Raw genomic sequence first — 16,986 nt, 5'->3', positions numbered from 1 at the left:
AGAAAGAAATCGCAGGTTGCAGAAGGGCTCCCCAACGTAGCCCTGAGGTTTCCCTGGCCCGTGTGGGGCTCAGGGATATTTTCTTACAGCGATTCATTCGGGCAACGCTTCTGTAATTATTTTGTTGGGATTTGCAGCAATGTTGGATTTGAAGAGCTCCATCCTTGCATTAGCAAAGACTGCAAAGACGATCAGATTCTGAAGGCTGAGCTACCACAGCTGCTCCCTTGCTGGAAAGACCCGTACACAAGATGTTATAATTTCATATTATGTTTTTGTCCTGCTGGAAAAAAAAAAAAAAAAGAAAATTGAGGGAGATGGAACAGTTTGGACGATGGGACGTATTAAAATCCTATGGTAGTCAAGGCAGGTTTAATTTGCAGACAGGTACCGGGTGGCAGCAGACAAGCCGAGGTGCGACTGTAGCTCACCGCAGCAAGCAGCGTGTGCAACTGCAGCTACGTTTTGTAGGCTGTGACCGAGCGATGCACAGGAAAGCCCTTTCCTTCCTCCTCCCGAGAGCCGGCACGACGACTGCAGCCTGCGACAAGCAGAACCTAATTTTAGTAGCCAGACCATATGGCTTCTCCTATAGCCAAAAAAGTTTATAGCAGCCTCATATAAATTCAAGAATAGAAGCAGCTTACCCAGAGTCAAATATAAAATCAGTAACACTTCAGAAAATATTCTCTTCACTACCTATTTTTCTCTATATCCATATTTTTAGCTTGATACAGATTAATACAACTGAAGTTTATTTGGCCTTTTAAAATGCTTCTTTCCTCCTTTTTGTACTACAAAACATAAATATTAAAACCAGAGCAATCCACTGCATATTATTTTCAAAAAAAACAGATTGATATGTGCATTTGCTAAGTGTGCTTAAATTTACACACAAATTCTGCTCCTGAAATTTAATTCTGCTGGCTCCTGTTATTCCTTTTTTCTTTAAAAAAAAAAAAAAATTAGCTGGGGTTTTTTTACTGATAATTTCTAGGCATGGAAATTCTTACTGTCATTGTGGGCAAGAGAGTGAATTAACTATAAATATGCTGCTAATAGTCAAGTAATAGTCAAAGTCAAGAAGAAAAGCAACAATTAGCCAAACAAGCATAATATTATTAGCTGTACAGAAAAACAACAATTAAACAAACAAGCTTAGTATTATTAGCCAACAAGTTAGTAATATCACTAGCTGTACAGGACTGTTTTCTGCAAATTTATGGTGGGCTTTCGTAAAAAAAAGAGCAAGCCACAAGCCACCAATTACTGGCTGTCTCTATCCATTCTGGCTTTTATTTCTCCCCTTCTTTTCGCATCACTTTGTAATTCAGCTACATTAAAATCTATTCAACAGGTCACCAGTCAGCAAAATTACATATATCAAAATCTTACACTGGATGATTATTATTCATTTCAGCCTCTTTCTGCTACCTGTTTGTGACAATATGGTGGTGTTCTGCAAGCTTAGTCGTGTTTCTTAGATAAGCATAAATGTTTTGCTGGTGTTAAGAGCTGGACGGGAGTTTGCTGGTACCGCTGTGCTCCGCCAGCTGCGGCAGATGTGCCGTGCTGCATTCGGTTTGGGGAGAGCAGCGATTACCATGAAAAAAATCGATGGAAAGCACGAGAAGTTGTACAGCACATTTAAACAAGGATACTGAAACCCTTGCAAAGGCCGGGCAGCTACTGTTCTTGGAAACGCGAAGCCCTTGGAAACGTGTACACGCGCCCTGACACGAGACCCGAGCGTTTTGCTTCTGCGGGATTGTTGGAGGGTTTCCTCGCGCCAAACCTCTCCACCTGCTGTGGCTGCGGCCACTTCTGTTCCTTTCAGTCCAAGATAGCATCTGAAAGAGACTGAGAAAGAGAACAGAAAGGCAGATTGGTTTAATTAAATAAACCCAACACCTGAGAGAGAGCCCCCATGTGAAGGTACTCTGGCAGGAGAGCTGATAGGGGTCACCCAGCGACATTTTGGTGAAGGGCAAGCGAAATGACTACAGCATTGCCCTGCTGAAAGCTGCGTAAAGAATAATGCCGTGCTTGTTGAAGACACAAAGGCCAAATAACTTCCCAGCAAATACCTGGCGAGGAAACGTGGCACAGCTGCTCTGCTGAAGCTGCTGAACCACAACAGCGTGCCGTGACGACTACGGGGAGGGCCACCACTGCTGTTTCGCTCCAGGTCCTTGGGCTGCCACAAGTCCTTTCTGACAGACACGTTGCAGCCGTTAGATTGCTCAGCAGTCGAAGCAAACAACACAGGAGACTTCAAAAAAGGTCTTCCTACTGCCAGGGAGCGAAGGACAGGTTCAGCTCCAGAAAGAAGGAAGACCTCCATAAACTTAGTCTTCCAGGTGGAAGGCAGAAATTGTCATCGCTTTGCCAAGAAATTTAAAGCAAAGCCGAAGGGATAACCTGAATTTGAAGATGGCAATATACTAATGGGGCCATCCACAACAACCTGGAGTTCTCCAGGTAACAGCCACAGGGCATGCTGCCTTCAAGGGCAAGGAGGATCCAGCGGTTTGAAGGGAAGACCCATGAACACGTCTGAGGATCGGTCCCCTTCAGGAATGCACAGACAGTGAGCTACAATTGCCGTTGTTAGAAAAACTTGCAGGACAGAGAGCGGGGAGTTGCTAACTAAAGCAAAGCTCTGCGTCCTGCTATTCCAGAGATAGACATTCCATTAGGTAGGATTAAAATATTAGCCAGAAACGAGCAGTAAGCATACTACAGCGAGACGCTGGTTCACCTAGAATACGCCTGGATGTTTTTTCCCATTCAGAAGAATTGCTTGGGCCAGAGATGAACATCTCTGGTCTATCTGTCGTAGAAACCCATTCATTGTTCACCATGCTTTATGGAGGACCTGAAAAGGGATGGAGCGTATAGGACTGTCGTAGCTCACGGGACTGCAGGTCTGCAAGAAGCAGACTCTTTAATGCCTCTAAAGAGAACAGATAAAAGAGGTCCTGAAACCACAGCTATGGCAAATACAGCATTGCCAGTTCCTTCTCCACGCTTAAAGAGAACCTGCAATAGCAGTAGGATTGGGAAAAAGCCTGCGCAGACGGACTTCGGACCATGAGAAGACAAGCGTACCCAGGGAGCGCCCTTGACTGCTGCCTGGGCTGCGGGGCACACCTGCTTTGCCAACCGGCCTCCTCACAGGCACTCCCAAGCCGGACTCAGCTTCTCCTGGATGTGGACACTTAGTCAGTCGGACAGTCTGCTGCAGAGATGGAAGACGTGGGGAGACAGAAAATATACCGGGCTGCTATGCTCACATGGCTGGGAATGAATCCCATGCTAGCTTTCGTTTAAGGTGAAGTGGGAAAAGACTAAAAAAAAAAAAATCCCAGGGACATCCTAGGTGGCACACAGCTGGAGTGCTGCAATGGATGGCTAGAAACCCTTCAGAAGGGATAGGCAGGGAAGGAGGCAGTGGGGTAGCCCTGCACGTTAGGGAGTGTTTTGACTGTCTAGAGCTTAACGATGGTGAGGATAGGGTTGAGTGTTTATGGGTAAGAATCAGGGGGAAGGCCAACAAGGCAGGTGGGAGTCTGTTACAGACCACCCAACCAGGATGAAGAGGCAGAGGAAATATTCTATAAGCAGGTGGGAGACGTCTCACAATCGCTAGCCCTTGTTCTCGTGGGTGGTGAATGGAGTGAAATCCAGCTGGCGGCCGGTCACAAGTGTGCTCCCCAGGGCTCAGTGTTGGGGCCGGTTCTGTTTAATATCTTTATCAATGATCTGGATGAGGGGATTGAGTGCACCCTCAGTAAGTTTGCAGATGACACCAAGCTGGGTGGAAGTGTCGATCTGCTGGAGGACAAGAAGGCCCTGCAGAGGGACCTGGACAGGCTGGATCGATGGGCCGGGGCCAACTGTATGAGGTTCAACAAGGCTCAGTGCTGGGTCCTGCACTTGGGTCACAACAACCCCATGCAACGCCACAGGCTGGGGGAGGAGTGGCTGGAGAGCTGCCTGGCGGAAAAGGACCCCAGTAGTGCTTTTTCAGTGCCTCTGAGCAGAAAAGAGAACATAAATCAAATATTAAAAAAAAAAAAAACAAACAAAACAACCTTGCAAAGTAACACATGCTATGATGAAGCTTCTTCTACTGGCAGCATAATTTGCTTTCACAGCTCATATGACATAATCTTATATTCCTCTATCAAAAATGAGATGCTGGACTGGAAGGCCCACCGGTCTAATCCACACTGACAGCGTCTCGGTTTCCACACACAGAACAGCAAACTCTCTTGAACTTCAGAGTGCTGAGGTTAAGAAATGCTATTTACAGCTAAACCATGAATACAATTGGCAAGCAGAATAAGTGTACACATAATCAAGTACACGCTTAACACAGCGTGTTTGCTCTACCCCTCGGGAATTTGTTTCTACTTTCACCTGGAGAACCAGCCAAACTCTTCAGAAAAAGCTAAAATTTCATAAACTTGCATTTGAAAAAAGAATAGTAAAATCCTTTTCAAGTTCAACTACACGGGGTAACTTAAAATTGGAGTAGGAGAAACACACAATGGTTTTACTTGCTTGCAAAAATGGATCTTTCTGTAGTCTACTTATTTTCCTGCGTTTATGTCTAAAATCCTAATCTCATTTTAACACAGTAAGCAGTGAGGTGGATTTGCTAAGATTAGTCTATGTGAGAAAATGAGAAGTTAAGGTGTTTACTGGCTAAGGAGTAAAGATATTTAGAGAGCTGCTTTGAAACATAGGTTTTAAGGCATGCATTTCTTTGCTGCAGAGTTCTTAGTGGCAGCTGGACTGAACAGGAAAGCTGAAGGGCTTTCCTTTCAAATTCAAAGCAGTCCTAGGCTTCAGTTGCAGCCTTAAAAATGCACACACAGAAGAGGAATTTATTTTCATCTTTAATAGAAATGCATTCACTAGAAGCAAATGGCGTCAAAAAAGCAACATTTGTGGTATGAGAAACCACACGAGCATCTCGAGTGCAAGCTACAATGGGTGCCGACAGCTTAAGCAACGCAGGGTGCAAGATGAGTCACTGCTGCGCTATTCACAGGAGCTCGTTTCTTCACTGGTAATTTGGTAGAAAAGCATAAGAAAATTCCAACCCCCAAACTTCATTCTTTTTAGTTATAGGGAGAGCATCAAGCAATCACTATGTGATAGTGTCTGAAGTGTAACTGTAGCACCGTACTTAATCCTGCAAGAACTTCATAATGAACAAACCAAAGTTCAAAGAAAGAGGACAGTACTGAAGTTGTTTTACTGGTAGTCTTAGAATGTAGCTTGTAACCAGCTTTTAAGCGTTTCAGGTTTCATAAGTATATGGCAGAGAAGGAACTTGGTGCAAACTCCTGTAAGCTTATGACCAGACAGGATTATGGCTGCACATTACAATATTTTAGATAAAATCAAAGTTGTTAGGATGAAGCCTCCATAATATTTATTGTAAACTTAAATTTATACAATTAATCAGTAAGATTTTTGTAATGTCGTAACAAGCTTCACTTATATTTTTTTCATCTGTTCTTGCAGCATCAAGACTTCAAGCTTCTGAAGTACAACTGCAAAAAATGCTGGTTCTTTTTGGAGGCAGAAGTATACAAACTGTAATTCTCCATTCCGAGAGGAAAAAACAAGAGATGAAAAGCCTAAGTAGTGTTTTGCTGTGAGACTTTTTTTTTTTTTTTTGCATTGATTTATTCCCACTGTCTACCCTTTTCATGATCCATTTATATAAAAACTGATCTAGTACTTTGACAAAATGGAGATACTCACCCAAACTCCAGCAGCACGTGGTCGGGAGCCAGCTGAGTAGTCTAGACTTGGACAAGGAACGCCATCCAGAATTTGGGCTCCCCAGAAGAAGACAGAATTGACGTATTGGACTGAGGGCAGCAGAAGGCTGCCAAGGTGATTAAAGAGCTGGAGCACATGATGGAAAAGGCTGGGAGAGCTGGGTTTGTCCAGGCCTTAAAGAGGAAAAGCCTTTGGGAGGACCTTACTGCTGTCTTCAGCTACCGAACGGGAGGGTGTAGAGAAGACAGAGCCAGACACTTCTCGGAGGTGCAGCAGTAGGAGAAGAGGCAGTGGACACAAACCGGAACATGGGAAATTCCAATTAAATACAGGAGATGTTTTTTTCACTGCGAATATGGTCAAAGACTGGAACTGGTAGCCTGGAGAGGCTGTGGATCTCCATCTCTGGAAGCGTTCAAAACTCAACCAGACAACAGCGACGTGATCTAGGTGCACCTGGTGATGGAGCAGATGGCTTCTGAAGTCCCTTCCACCTTAAATTCTTCTATCATTCTACACACTGGGTTTTTATGCCAGTGACTCTCTCTGGGCAGTCATAAAAGCCAAGCACCTACGAAGATCTTTTGTTTTGCTTTTAAATTCACCTGCTAATTCCTTAATTTTTACATTTTTCATTTGTTAAAACATAAAATATCAATGTAAATCACAAGTATGGTGTTTTAAAACTGAAGTGATGATTGCTTTAAGTACCAGTGGCATTTTATCTGGATTTTAACACACTAGTACACTATGCGAGATGTTACCAGTGGCCAAACTTGAAAATGCAAAGCATGTATTCTGGCATGGCATTTTATTAAGATGTCAAATCTTTTGTGTTAGCAGTCAGTCAGTCATTGAAAACAATCTGTACACATCTAATCTAGTCAGTGAAAATAGCTGTACAACTTCAACACGGTATGTCCCATTTATATAGCTCATTATGCTCTTAAGTGACTCTATTCATCGTTCAAGTCCCCACAAAAACAATTACCAGCTTTTACATATATTAAAAGTAACATTACATTCTGCTCTCAAAAGTACAAAAAATAACACTTTAAATATACACTGGCTCCTAAGCTTAGACCGAGTCCTGTCAGAAAGAGAATTTTGCGCTTCAGTAGACAGTGCCTTCAACATCAAGAGCTCTTCAAAGTGCTTGGCAGAGCGTGTGAATGCTATCCCCACTTACTAGATGATGAAACTAAGGCACAGAGGTCAACTGCCTTGCCCACACTCACAGAGAGAGCGAGTGTTAGAACTAACAGAGCAGAATTTGGGCTTTTCAGTTGTCCAGTGTAATCACCGCATCTCATTGCCACTATTCAAGTGCAATGGCTAAAGCATTTCTGAGGAGCAAAACTTGTACAGCATACAGTAAACAGAAGGGATGATCCAGGGCCAGTCAAAGGCTGCAACAATTTCAATCCAGAACAAAGAAATTTGGTAGTCAATAAATCAAAATGCACTTAAGGGAATGATCACATAGAAAATTATACATTAGCCTGCAGAGAGAAAGCTCATTAAACGTAAGACGTATGGTATTAGCTTTGCAAAAAGTACTTGTTATCTTAAGCTTGACAGTAGTTCAGGTAATGTTGACTTCCTCAGAGAAGTTGTACTTTCTGATCTTAAACACTGTTCTTCTACCAGCAAGGTACACTTCTCTGGAGAGTCATGCAGAAACGCAAATGAGGGGCCAAATATCTCCTTGGTAGGCATGGATGTGTACAAGGCACAAAAAACCCACATTAATTGCTTGTGAGGTATAGACTAAGCGATAGAGAAATACCAATCTGGAAAAATAAAGAAAGTCTAAAATAAATAAGGTTAAGAAAACTGAAAGCCACCCATCAAAAAATCACCAAGAAATGCATCTTCAGACAGATTATGCTGCAGAAAAGAAAGTGCGATACATGTAATCACTGCCTGGATGAGAAGCGTGCTATAGCCTAGCCCTCTGATGACAGATAAGCATTTCAGAAAGCCTGTCCTTGAATAGAATGCTCATGAGAGGACTCATTTACTGACAGAGACTGCTGATGGGATTCAGAAACATGTACACTTTGATTCTGTTCTTCACTGATTTGATGGGAAGGAACCGTATCTTGGCTAGAGTGAGACTGCTGACTTGATTCCTGAGTCAACTGCACGTGCTGAGCTGGATGTGAAGATCCGGTTAAGTGGATTTCTTCATTTTGTCCTTGATGAGCATGGAGGTGTTCGAGTGCTTCCTTGGAAAGAGTGATGACATGCATTTGTTCAGGCTGGGCAGTCTCTATTTGGTTTGCAATCATATTGATACTTTGGATTTGTTCCGCTTGCTCCTGCTGAGCTGAAAGCAACAAGTTTTGCAACTGCTGCGGTGGCTGAGCAAGCAGCGTGAGGTTAGCAGCCTGCTCTGTTGTCATATTTGGGGCATTTTCTGCAGTAACAATACTAATGCCTTGATTATGACTAGGCATGAAGTTTATATTATGTACTGCATCTGTAACCAGTAGCTGAATTTCCTGCCCTCCAGAGGTGGCAAGTTGATACTGCTGCAGCTGAAGAATGTTTCTCACTTCGGAATTAGTGTTGGTGCTTGGAGCAGCACTGGCTTCCTGAAACTGCTTTTCTTTGCTATGAATTTTCAAATGAGACTTCAGGTTGTCCAGACGAGCAAACTGCAAACTGCATTCTGTGCAGGAGAAAGGCTTTTTGCCTGTGTGTAAGATACAGTGTCTTCTCTTAGCGCTGGAATCAGAGAAGGATTTTCCACATATACCACAAGAATATGGCTTTTCTCCTCTGCAAAAGAATGTATTTGATCTCATTAAAATATTCACTTTGACAGTGCTGCTTTCTGCAACTTATTATAGAACAAAAAACTTATTATTTTGTTTTGCTAAATCATAAGCAGTTAAGAATAGTGATGTTAAAAATGTTCTCTATTTGACTTCCTAGTTATTTCTATTTGGCTTCACAAACTGTACTTTCATTAGTGTATACCCAAGAGCTACAGAGATAACATAACTGCTCTCCTATCACAGTACCAGAGGTAAAAATTCTATGCTGCTAGACCTGGACAAGAATGCACCAACTTACTTTGCACAACTGTAAGCGTTGACCATTTAAAGAATGTTTATTAACAGTGTGGGCTTTAAAACAAAAGTCCAAATCCTAATTTGTTGCCCGACTCAAAGGGATGAAAAAATTTTCCTGGAAACATTCTCTTTTACATAAGGCCCACAACAGTTCTCCAATGATTTAAAATCTTACGTGCCTTTATGCAATACATCACACTGACACAGGTAAAAGATAACTAATGCTATTAAAGAAACATGACAGACTACGGGAAAACAGGACAATGCTCCAATAATCTTGTGACACCATGGCTACTGTTCTGCTGTCAAACAAAAATTCACAGTAAAGTTTTCACATAAATAATATAGCAGTAAGTACATTGTCATTAAACAGACACAATACACAAACGGAGAATCTTACAATGTCTTACGATACACTAGTATTTACAGTGCAGTACTTTCCACTACCAATTCTTTCTTAAAATAGATTAACCAAAAATGTCAATCTTTAACCATCCATTCAAAATGCAAACAAGCCCTGACCATTCTATAATTGAACAAGCACTAGATACAGGTATCATATTAGAAGTTACATTTTTAAAGAACGTAATGAAAATTAGACATACTCTACCTGTGAATTCTAATGTGAGTCTGAAGAGAACTTTTAGCTGTAAATGATTTGCCACAAATTTCACAAGTGAAGGGCTTCTCACCTATCAAAAAGAAATTTGACATCACTTTTTATATAGCACTTCCCATCAATATATTAGAAAACATTTTATATTTTGCCATACACAGTATGAAGTGTGTACTGTCAAATCCTCACACTTCTGGCACGTGACAGAAAGACAGATATCTGAAATTGAATGAGCTCGCTAGTTAAATGAGTGTATAGTATTTTAAACGTACATGTCTGACATTTCTTCCCTTTGAAGATAAAGAATTAGGTGATCCAAGCCCTCAGAGCAACAAAAAACGTACCTATGATACAGATGCAGGTGTTCCACATGGAACAGACAAGTTTGAAAAAGGCTGACCCTGAACTAGCAGGCATTAATGCTAGGCTGACGTGCAGCACCATGCAGATGAGTAAGCCCATATTTCCAAACCTGAAAAATGAATCCATTATCTTAACTAGTCATCTGGCTTCCTATAAGGCTCCCATCCTAGGCATACGATATCCTGGGAACACCAGCCGGAGAAAAGTTAAATTATGGTGGGCTGAATAAATTGTGGGTTTGGTTTTTTTGTTTGCTTGTTTGTTTTAACTGCATTTGGAATTCTTGTGTCTAATTGAGCAGAAGCAGAGGAGCCAAATGAAATAACAAAAAGGTTCACAAGAAACAGATACTACCCAACAAACGCGAATCCTCATTCACACCATAACATATCCTTGTTGCGTTGAGCTGCTTTAAGACACTAGCTATGAGAATCCGGATCACCGCTGTGGTGGTTCACGCCATCCAAGCACACTGAACCGGGGATGGGGCAGCAGCCAGTATCCAAGGAAGCTTCACATTTAGTATAGAACTGCAACTCTTATCAGCTTTTGTATGGCTTCAGAGGGCAGGGGCAAAGTACGAGAGAACAAGAAACGTTTGTCAGAAGGGACCTCTTGCCATCTAGTCCCAGCCTCTGACTGAAAACAGGAGTAGCTTCCTAAGCAGACTGTATTCTTATGACATTCTTCTGCCAAAGCAGAAGAGTTGTATCAATGTTAACATCTGTCCCCAAATTCCTTAGAATTTTACTTCTTGCTTTCGAGATGGGACAGATCAATTGTTATTTCTGCATCGTTAATACTGGTATCTGGCCTGTCATTTCTGGAAGCAAAATACACTGCAAGCCAGCTTCTGCTCGAACTCATCTTAATTGATCTATTTTTGCAACTTACCTTGCTACGATGCTTCCTCTTCTCATCTCCCACTACATTTATAGAGCTGTATCAGCTTCAGATACAAAACTGTTGTGTGTGTCAACAAACACTATGTTCTCTTCAATAGAGAATGCAGTATTTATAAGTATCGCAAGTTAACACTATTCTGGATACACCAAAAACTCCCAAAGGCACAAGTTCTGACCTCATCCTATCGCAGGAAATTTAAAGGTGTGTTATTTTCACTAAGAGAAGGAAACTTGATCTTGTGCATACTTTACTGCAACTGCGAGCAACATACTTAAGAATAATTTGATTTGGGGAAGGAATGATTGCCACTGTTTATAGCTATTTTAAAAGAAAAAATATAGACAAGTCATCTTATGAACTTACCCTTCCATGAAAACTGTTTTAAGAAGCTTATGCCTTGTTATCATGAGATGGTGGATCAACATTTTTATCCCCGTTGTCCAGCCATTCAAGTATCACCTTGCCCTCCAAATCTCTTAAAACACCCTCTGATGCACTTGCACTAAATCATCCCTCCCAGCCCATCTCCTGCCAACATCTGGTTTATTACAGCGTAATAAAAAAGTAAATGGAAATAATTCTTTTTCTGGTCAGCAGCATTTTTCACAAGCACCCATCCCTCACAGACAGGGGTGCCCAGCTCATTTAGGACATACGCTTTCTGTTACTACTTAGCTTACTTCAAGCCCTGCACATGCTGGATGTGGCTCTCCTGATAACTGAATTCCCAGTCCGGGATTCTATCACAGAAGAGCTAACTGGCATTTTCTGCAGCAGGCTTTATAAGAATGGGGGAAAAAAAAGCTCTTCCTATAATAGGCACTGCTTCTGTGCTGTTGTAATACAAGATTTTTTTGCGCTCTTGCATTCTTGATGTCAAATCTCTTCATCAGCGATACAGGCATCATTACGTACAAGTAGAGCAGAAGTTCATCCCACAGAGACAAGTGTCATTTGCCTAACATTGTTTTGTCTGTGTTACTTCAGAAAAAAAAAAAAAAAACCAAAACAAACAAACCAAAACACAAAACATGACGGACAATATTACCTGTATGTGTTCTTAGATGTTTCTTTAACTGAGCTGCATCCATGAATTTGCGACGACACTGGTTACATTCCGGCAGTGAATGGCCTTGTCGCAATAATAAAAAAAGTGTCAGTGCATAAGTGATCCCCTGTATCTCTTCAGTGATCTTTGTTAAAGCACTGTCCTGTAAAATAACCACTTTGATATAATATAGAGATAAAACAAAAGGTGATTCACTGCCTCCTCCCTATCTTAATTGTCACACCCCTATTTCTCTACTTGATATTATCATGGGAAAAGAGGGACTGACACCCGCTCCCCCCCAAACACGCTTTCTCTTGAAGCTTTGTAAGTTTTGACTTTTCCACCACTTCCTGTCTGTGTAGCTTAATTTCCATCCTGCTCCAGAAGTCAGGAGGACACTTAAAGCTTGTTTGCTATTGCTAGTCCAAAGTAGCGGGAAACTACAAGGCAATTTGCACAACAGGCAGTGGAAACAATTGTTTATACAATTTCTAGCTTCTATGTAACACAGCTAGCAGGGCTAAAATAATCAAGTTGTATGTCAAATACAGCATAACTAATTTTTAATCATCGCAAGAGTCCTTCTCAATTGACTATTCCACTAAACATTCAATTTATTATAGACCATTTTGTCTTTTTCACCCTATTCATTGTTTTATAAAGATGTATCAGGGTAGCAGAGACTAAATACATCACTGAAGAAGAATTTTCAGGCTTAGTCAATCTTTATAAGGACAAATCAGCATGGACTGTAAGCCAGCTCTTCCACCCAAACTTGTTATACCTGTGTGTACTCGGTAGTGGCTCTTGAGCTGTCTCTTTTGGCTGAAGTATTTCCCACACTGATCGCATGTAAAAGCCTTCTGCCCTGTAAAGAAAATCACCTGTTCAAATGTAAGCCACATCCAAAGCAAGCGAACGGAAATAAAAAAATAAATAAACCAGCACATGAGAGAGAGCAGAAATGCCTTTTTTCAGAAAGGCAAACTCTTGGGCAAGAGAGGTTACATTTGCCTTGAAATATTTACCTGTATGTAGGCTCATATGCTCCAGAAGAGAATGCTTTGTTGTCAGAGCCTTACTGCAGACGGTGCACGTGTATGGCCGTTCTCCCGTGTGCATCCGCTCATGGACTTGCAGAGAATGCTTCTGGGAAAAGCCTTTGCCACACTCACTGCACTTAAAAGGGCGCTCCCCTAAAAACAAAAGATGACATGTTGAAGTATAGATGCATTATTTCTCACTAGATATTCTAAGCTGATAGTGAGATGCACTGCAATGTAGTAGCTTCTAAAAAATGACTTTTAAGTAGCGATACGGCAAATTAAGAGACAAGCTTCACATAGCAATAAAATAATTCTTTAAGTAGAATCATAGAATCATTTAGGTTGGAAAAGACCCTTAAGATCATTGAGTCCAACCATTAACCTAACACTGCCAAGTCCACCACTAAACCATGTCCTCGAGCACCACATCTACCCTTCTTTTAAGTACCTCCAGGGATGGAGACTCAACCACTTCCCTGGGCAGCCTGTTCCAGTGCCTGACTACCCTTTCGGTAAAGAAGTTTTTCCTAATATCCAACCTAAACCTCCCCTGGCGCAGCTTGAGGCCGTTTCCTCTTGTCCTATCGCTTGTTACTTGGGAGAAGAGACCAACCCCACCTGGCTACAACCTCCTTTCAGGTAGTTGTAGGGAGCAATAAGGTCTCCCCTCAGCCTCCTCTTCTCCAGGCTAAACAACCCCAGCTCCCTCAGCTGCTCCTTGTAAGACTTGTGCCCTAGACCCTAGTATTGCCATATAATTCAACATTTAAACAGAGAAATGATTAACTAAACTGCTATCTTGGTAAGACATAAAGGCTACGAGATCTGCTGACAAGAATAAAACAGTGAACACGGTTTCAGAGGCATACCATAGCAATTTGGATCAGCAAGCTATTTTGGAGAGTTCTTGCTGTAGACAGCAGCCCACACTTCAACGACTAGCTTGCATTTAGCAACAAGTCAGTAAAACCCTAACCCAAACGCAGCAGTCTCAATGCCTACCTGTATGACTCCGCTGATGAATAGCTAAGAAGTGATTATATTTAAATACTTTGCCACAGTCTTTACAGCGAGCTTCAGAACCTACACGTTTTCTTTTTCCATCAGTTCTCTTTGCCAGTCCCTTTTCATCCTCATCACCGAGAAGTTTATAATCTTTTAGTTTAATTGATCTCCTTATTCTACGTTTGCTATAACGGCTCTGAGTACTCTGTATTCCTTCAGATTTGGGATCATAATTCTCATCTTTCTCAGCTGACAGATCGACAGCAGCTTCTGAGCCACAAGCAGGTTCAGTTTCTTCTGCATCTTTCCTCGCTGAAGCCTGTTCGCTGACAACTGTTTCTTCTTCTGCGGTGTCCTTTTTCATAAAATTTTGCTTATTTTGCATGGAGTTGTTCTCTCTCAGCTGCACATCTTCGGCAGAATTTGCGGCTGGTTTTTCTTCTTGGACATTCTTGACTTTCCTCGGTCGCCCTCGTTTTCGCTTTGGGGGATCTTCATTTTTCTTGTCACTAGCAGTAACGGCTACAGAGGCTCCACTGTTAGCCGGAGCTGGCAACGCATTGCTTGGGCTACGGCTGGCCTGATAGTCTGTGCAGGCCCACACCAAGTCATTCACTTTCAGCAGCTGTGCAGTAGCCAGAATTTGTTCCGTGCTTTTTTCACTGGCGCGGAGGCAACCGGTGTAGATAAATTCTAGCAGTGCTCCAAAGGTGTCTGCAACCATTCCCTCCAACATGTAAATTGACTGCCCTATTTCACCCTCATCTACAAACATCATTGAGAAGTATTCACTGCTGGCAGCAAGCAAGGCTTTATGGGCTCTGAATTGCACATTCTCCACTATTAGGGTAATGTCACAAAGAAAATCCTTTTTCCTTTGTTCTTCAAAATTAGCTAGAATGGTATCTTTGTGAGCTTTGGAGTGGATGACAACCAGTTTCTCAGACGCCTCAGGAGCTGTTTCTGCCATTTTTATTATGCATATGAATGCAGGTGCCTACAAGAACAGAATAGCTTTAATTAAGAAATATTGTAGAAGTCTGCATTATAACACACCAAATATTATTTGGTTTACCAGTCAACAGTTTAATAGTTTCTAAAGCAATCCTGAAGCTTCCGGAGTTTAGAAAAAATCAACACTAATGCTGACACACACTTTCTTCAAAAAGAGTTTTTAAATCCTAAGAAAAGGCTACAGATAGTTTCTTCTTAGATCAGAACTACTGCCTATATTTCATTTGTCTATCTCTGATGTGCTGTGAACTGTATAGCATATTAAAAAATGGCTACCCCTTCTGAAAACTCCTTTCACAACCGAAACAATTGAACAAAAAGAACTCTTTGTTCACAGCTCCTAAATGGAAACAAATAATAGGAAAAAAAAAAAAGGTCAACTGCAGCTTCATCCCTGCAGATGCCACATTTCAGATTATACATGGACAAGGCTACGAAATCCTGTAATCAACGATAAAATTTCACTGGCATCAGTGTGGCAGGACTTCATGCCTTCTTTTATCCATTTCTATCCTCCTGAAAACTTATTTTTCAGAACACTTACCTGCTAAGCTTCAGCCTATGGAGGTGGGTAATAAAAACAGAAAAGCAACAGCTTTTTGTAAGAGCTCTGTCTAAAATAGGGTTAACTATGCTAACTATTAACCACTAATCTGTCTTGCTAAGCTTCTTCAATTGCAAATACGCAAAAATTAAAAACAAGCAAAAAAAATATAATCCAACAATGGCAGAAGAATCCACCAAATACTACTATGGAAGAGATGTGCCAAAAATGTCCATTTCAAGAGGATCAGCTGAGCCAAACATGAAACAGATTAGCTACCTGCCATCTTAAAATATAAAGCTGTCATTTTGAAGACAAACACGTATTTAAACATAGCCATCAGTGAGCACAACAGTTCTGATTACTGAAGGGATGCTGTAAGAAACAACGTCGACTACATACAGATGATACTTAAGCGCTACTGAGATGGCCAACAAGCGATTCTTTAGCCCCATTCAGCTACCAAACCGTTCACCGCTGAGCCTAATTGTGTATGTGGGAAACTTAATTTCTGAAGGACATGAGCCTGATGCTGCTGGAGCACGCTAAAGCATGGCTGTAGGTCTGACCCAACCCTGCCCTACGGGGGATCCCAGGAACTCCTGAAGAGCTGCTGCCAACTCTGCCTGCAGTCAGTCCCTGACATCCAGATGGGGCTCAGCTAGGGCAGCAGGTGTTTTGTGGGTTTTGATCACATCAAGGACTTTGCTATTCGATCACGAGGTGACATCGTTACTATTTTGACTGCAAAATCCAAACCGGCATGCTCACGTAAGAAAAAACCGACACCGACACTACTCGAGTGCGGCTGCGCCCCGGGGGAGGGCAGCTCCAGTCCCTCCGCTGACGGGCTGCGGAGGGGCTCAGGAGCAACACGCGCGCTCTGGGGGGCTGACCCCGGGTAAGGGAGCACGGCCCCGGGCTGCTCCTCCACACGAGCAGCGACGGCAGGCCCCGCTCGGCCCGCTGCGGCGGCGGGCGGGGGGCGGCCGGCGGAGCACGCCGCACGGCGCGGCGGGGGGAGAAGCCAGAAAAGCCGCGGCGGGGAGCGGAGCGGGGACCGGCCGGGCGCCCGCCCGCAGCGCCCCACGGAAGCCCCGCACCTCCCTCCCGCAGGTTCCGGCCGCCCCCCGGGCCGGGCCGCTCGCCCCCTCAGCGGCGCCGGGAGAGGGAAGCGGCGGCCGCGGCCCAACTCCGCGGGGCCGGGCCGGGGCGAGCCGCTGGCCCGCCTGAGCCGCCGGCCCGGGCCCCCCCGGCCCGCTGCCGCCCTCCCCCGGGCCCCGGCGGCGGCTGGGGGGGGGGGGGCGGCGGGTGTCTCCCGGCGGCGCCCGGCACTCACCGCTCCGCCGCCAGCCCCCCCCCTCTGCGCAACCGCCGCCGCACTTCCGGCCCGAGCGGCAGCGGCGCGCCTTGCGTCCTGACGTAAGCGCGGCGCACGACGTCGTCGGCGGGGCCCGGGCGGGGCGAGCGGTGCCAGCCCTGCCCTCCGCCCCCCGCCCGCCTTCCGCGCGTGCCCCGTGAGCGCGCGCCGCCCCCCGCGCGGGCCGCCGGAA

At 43.6% G+C, this 16,986-nt stretch overlaps 1 protein-coding gene across 12 annotated transcripts; it reads right to left on the bottom strand.

The window, feature by feature from the left end:
* Window positions 1–20: 20 nt before the first annotated feature.
* ZBTB24 (zinc finger and BTB domain containing 24) lies at window positions 21–16,836 on the bottom strand. Of its 12 annotated transcripts, none has more exons than XM_082307689.1 (10): window positions 16,773–16,836; window positions 13,873–14,872; window positions 12,853–13,020; window positions 12,609–12,692; window positions 11,822–11,905; window positions 9,499–9,580; window positions 5,785–8,592; window positions 2,088–4,038; window positions 392–1,860; window positions 21–283 (listed from the first exon to the last, which is right to left on the bottom strand). In XM_082307689.1, exons 2-7 carry the CDS (start codon window positions 14,843–14,845, stop codon window positions 7,782–7,784), a joined length of 2,202 nt encoding a protein of 733 aa, XP_082163815.1. In that variant the 5' UTR covers window positions 14,846–14,872; window positions 16,773–16,836; the 3' UTR covers window positions 21–283; window positions 392–1,860; window positions 2,088–4,038; window positions 5,785–7,781. The 12 variants fall into 12 exon arrangements, with proteins under 12 accessions (XP_082163815.1, XP_082163819.1, XP_082163814.1 ...); XM_082307693.1 differs by lacking the exon at window positions 2,088–4,038 and having other exon boundaries at window positions 5,785–6,261; window positions 7,834–8,592; XM_082307688.1 differs by having other exon boundaries at window positions 392–4,038.
* Window positions 16,837–16,986: the final 150 nt, after the last annotated feature.

The sequence above is a fragment of the Platalea leucorodia genome (genome assembly GCF_965183815.1).
Source record: "Platalea leucorodia genome assembly, chromosome: 3".
NCBI lineage: Eukaryota > Metazoa > Chordata > Aves > Pelecaniformes > Threskiornithidae > Platalea > Platalea leucorodia.
This window is presented reverse-complemented; position numbering and strand designations above follow the sequence as displayed.

Excerpts from the sequence above, each read along its gene's own strand:
- ZBTB24 (XM_082307688.1), bottom strand. The coding sequence starts at position 14,845 with ATGGCAGAAACAGCTCCTGAGGCGTCTGAGAAACTGGTTGTCATCCAC. Across the intron at positions 13,021-13,872 it reads TCATCAGCGGAGTCATACAG|GGGAGCGCCCTTTTAAGTGC; the intron begins GTAGGCATTGAG and ends TTTTGTTTTTAG. Across the intron at positions 12,693-12,852 it reads GCATATGAGCCTACATACAG|GGCAGAAGGCTTTTACATGC; the intron begins GTAAATATTTCA and ends TTTTCTTTACAG.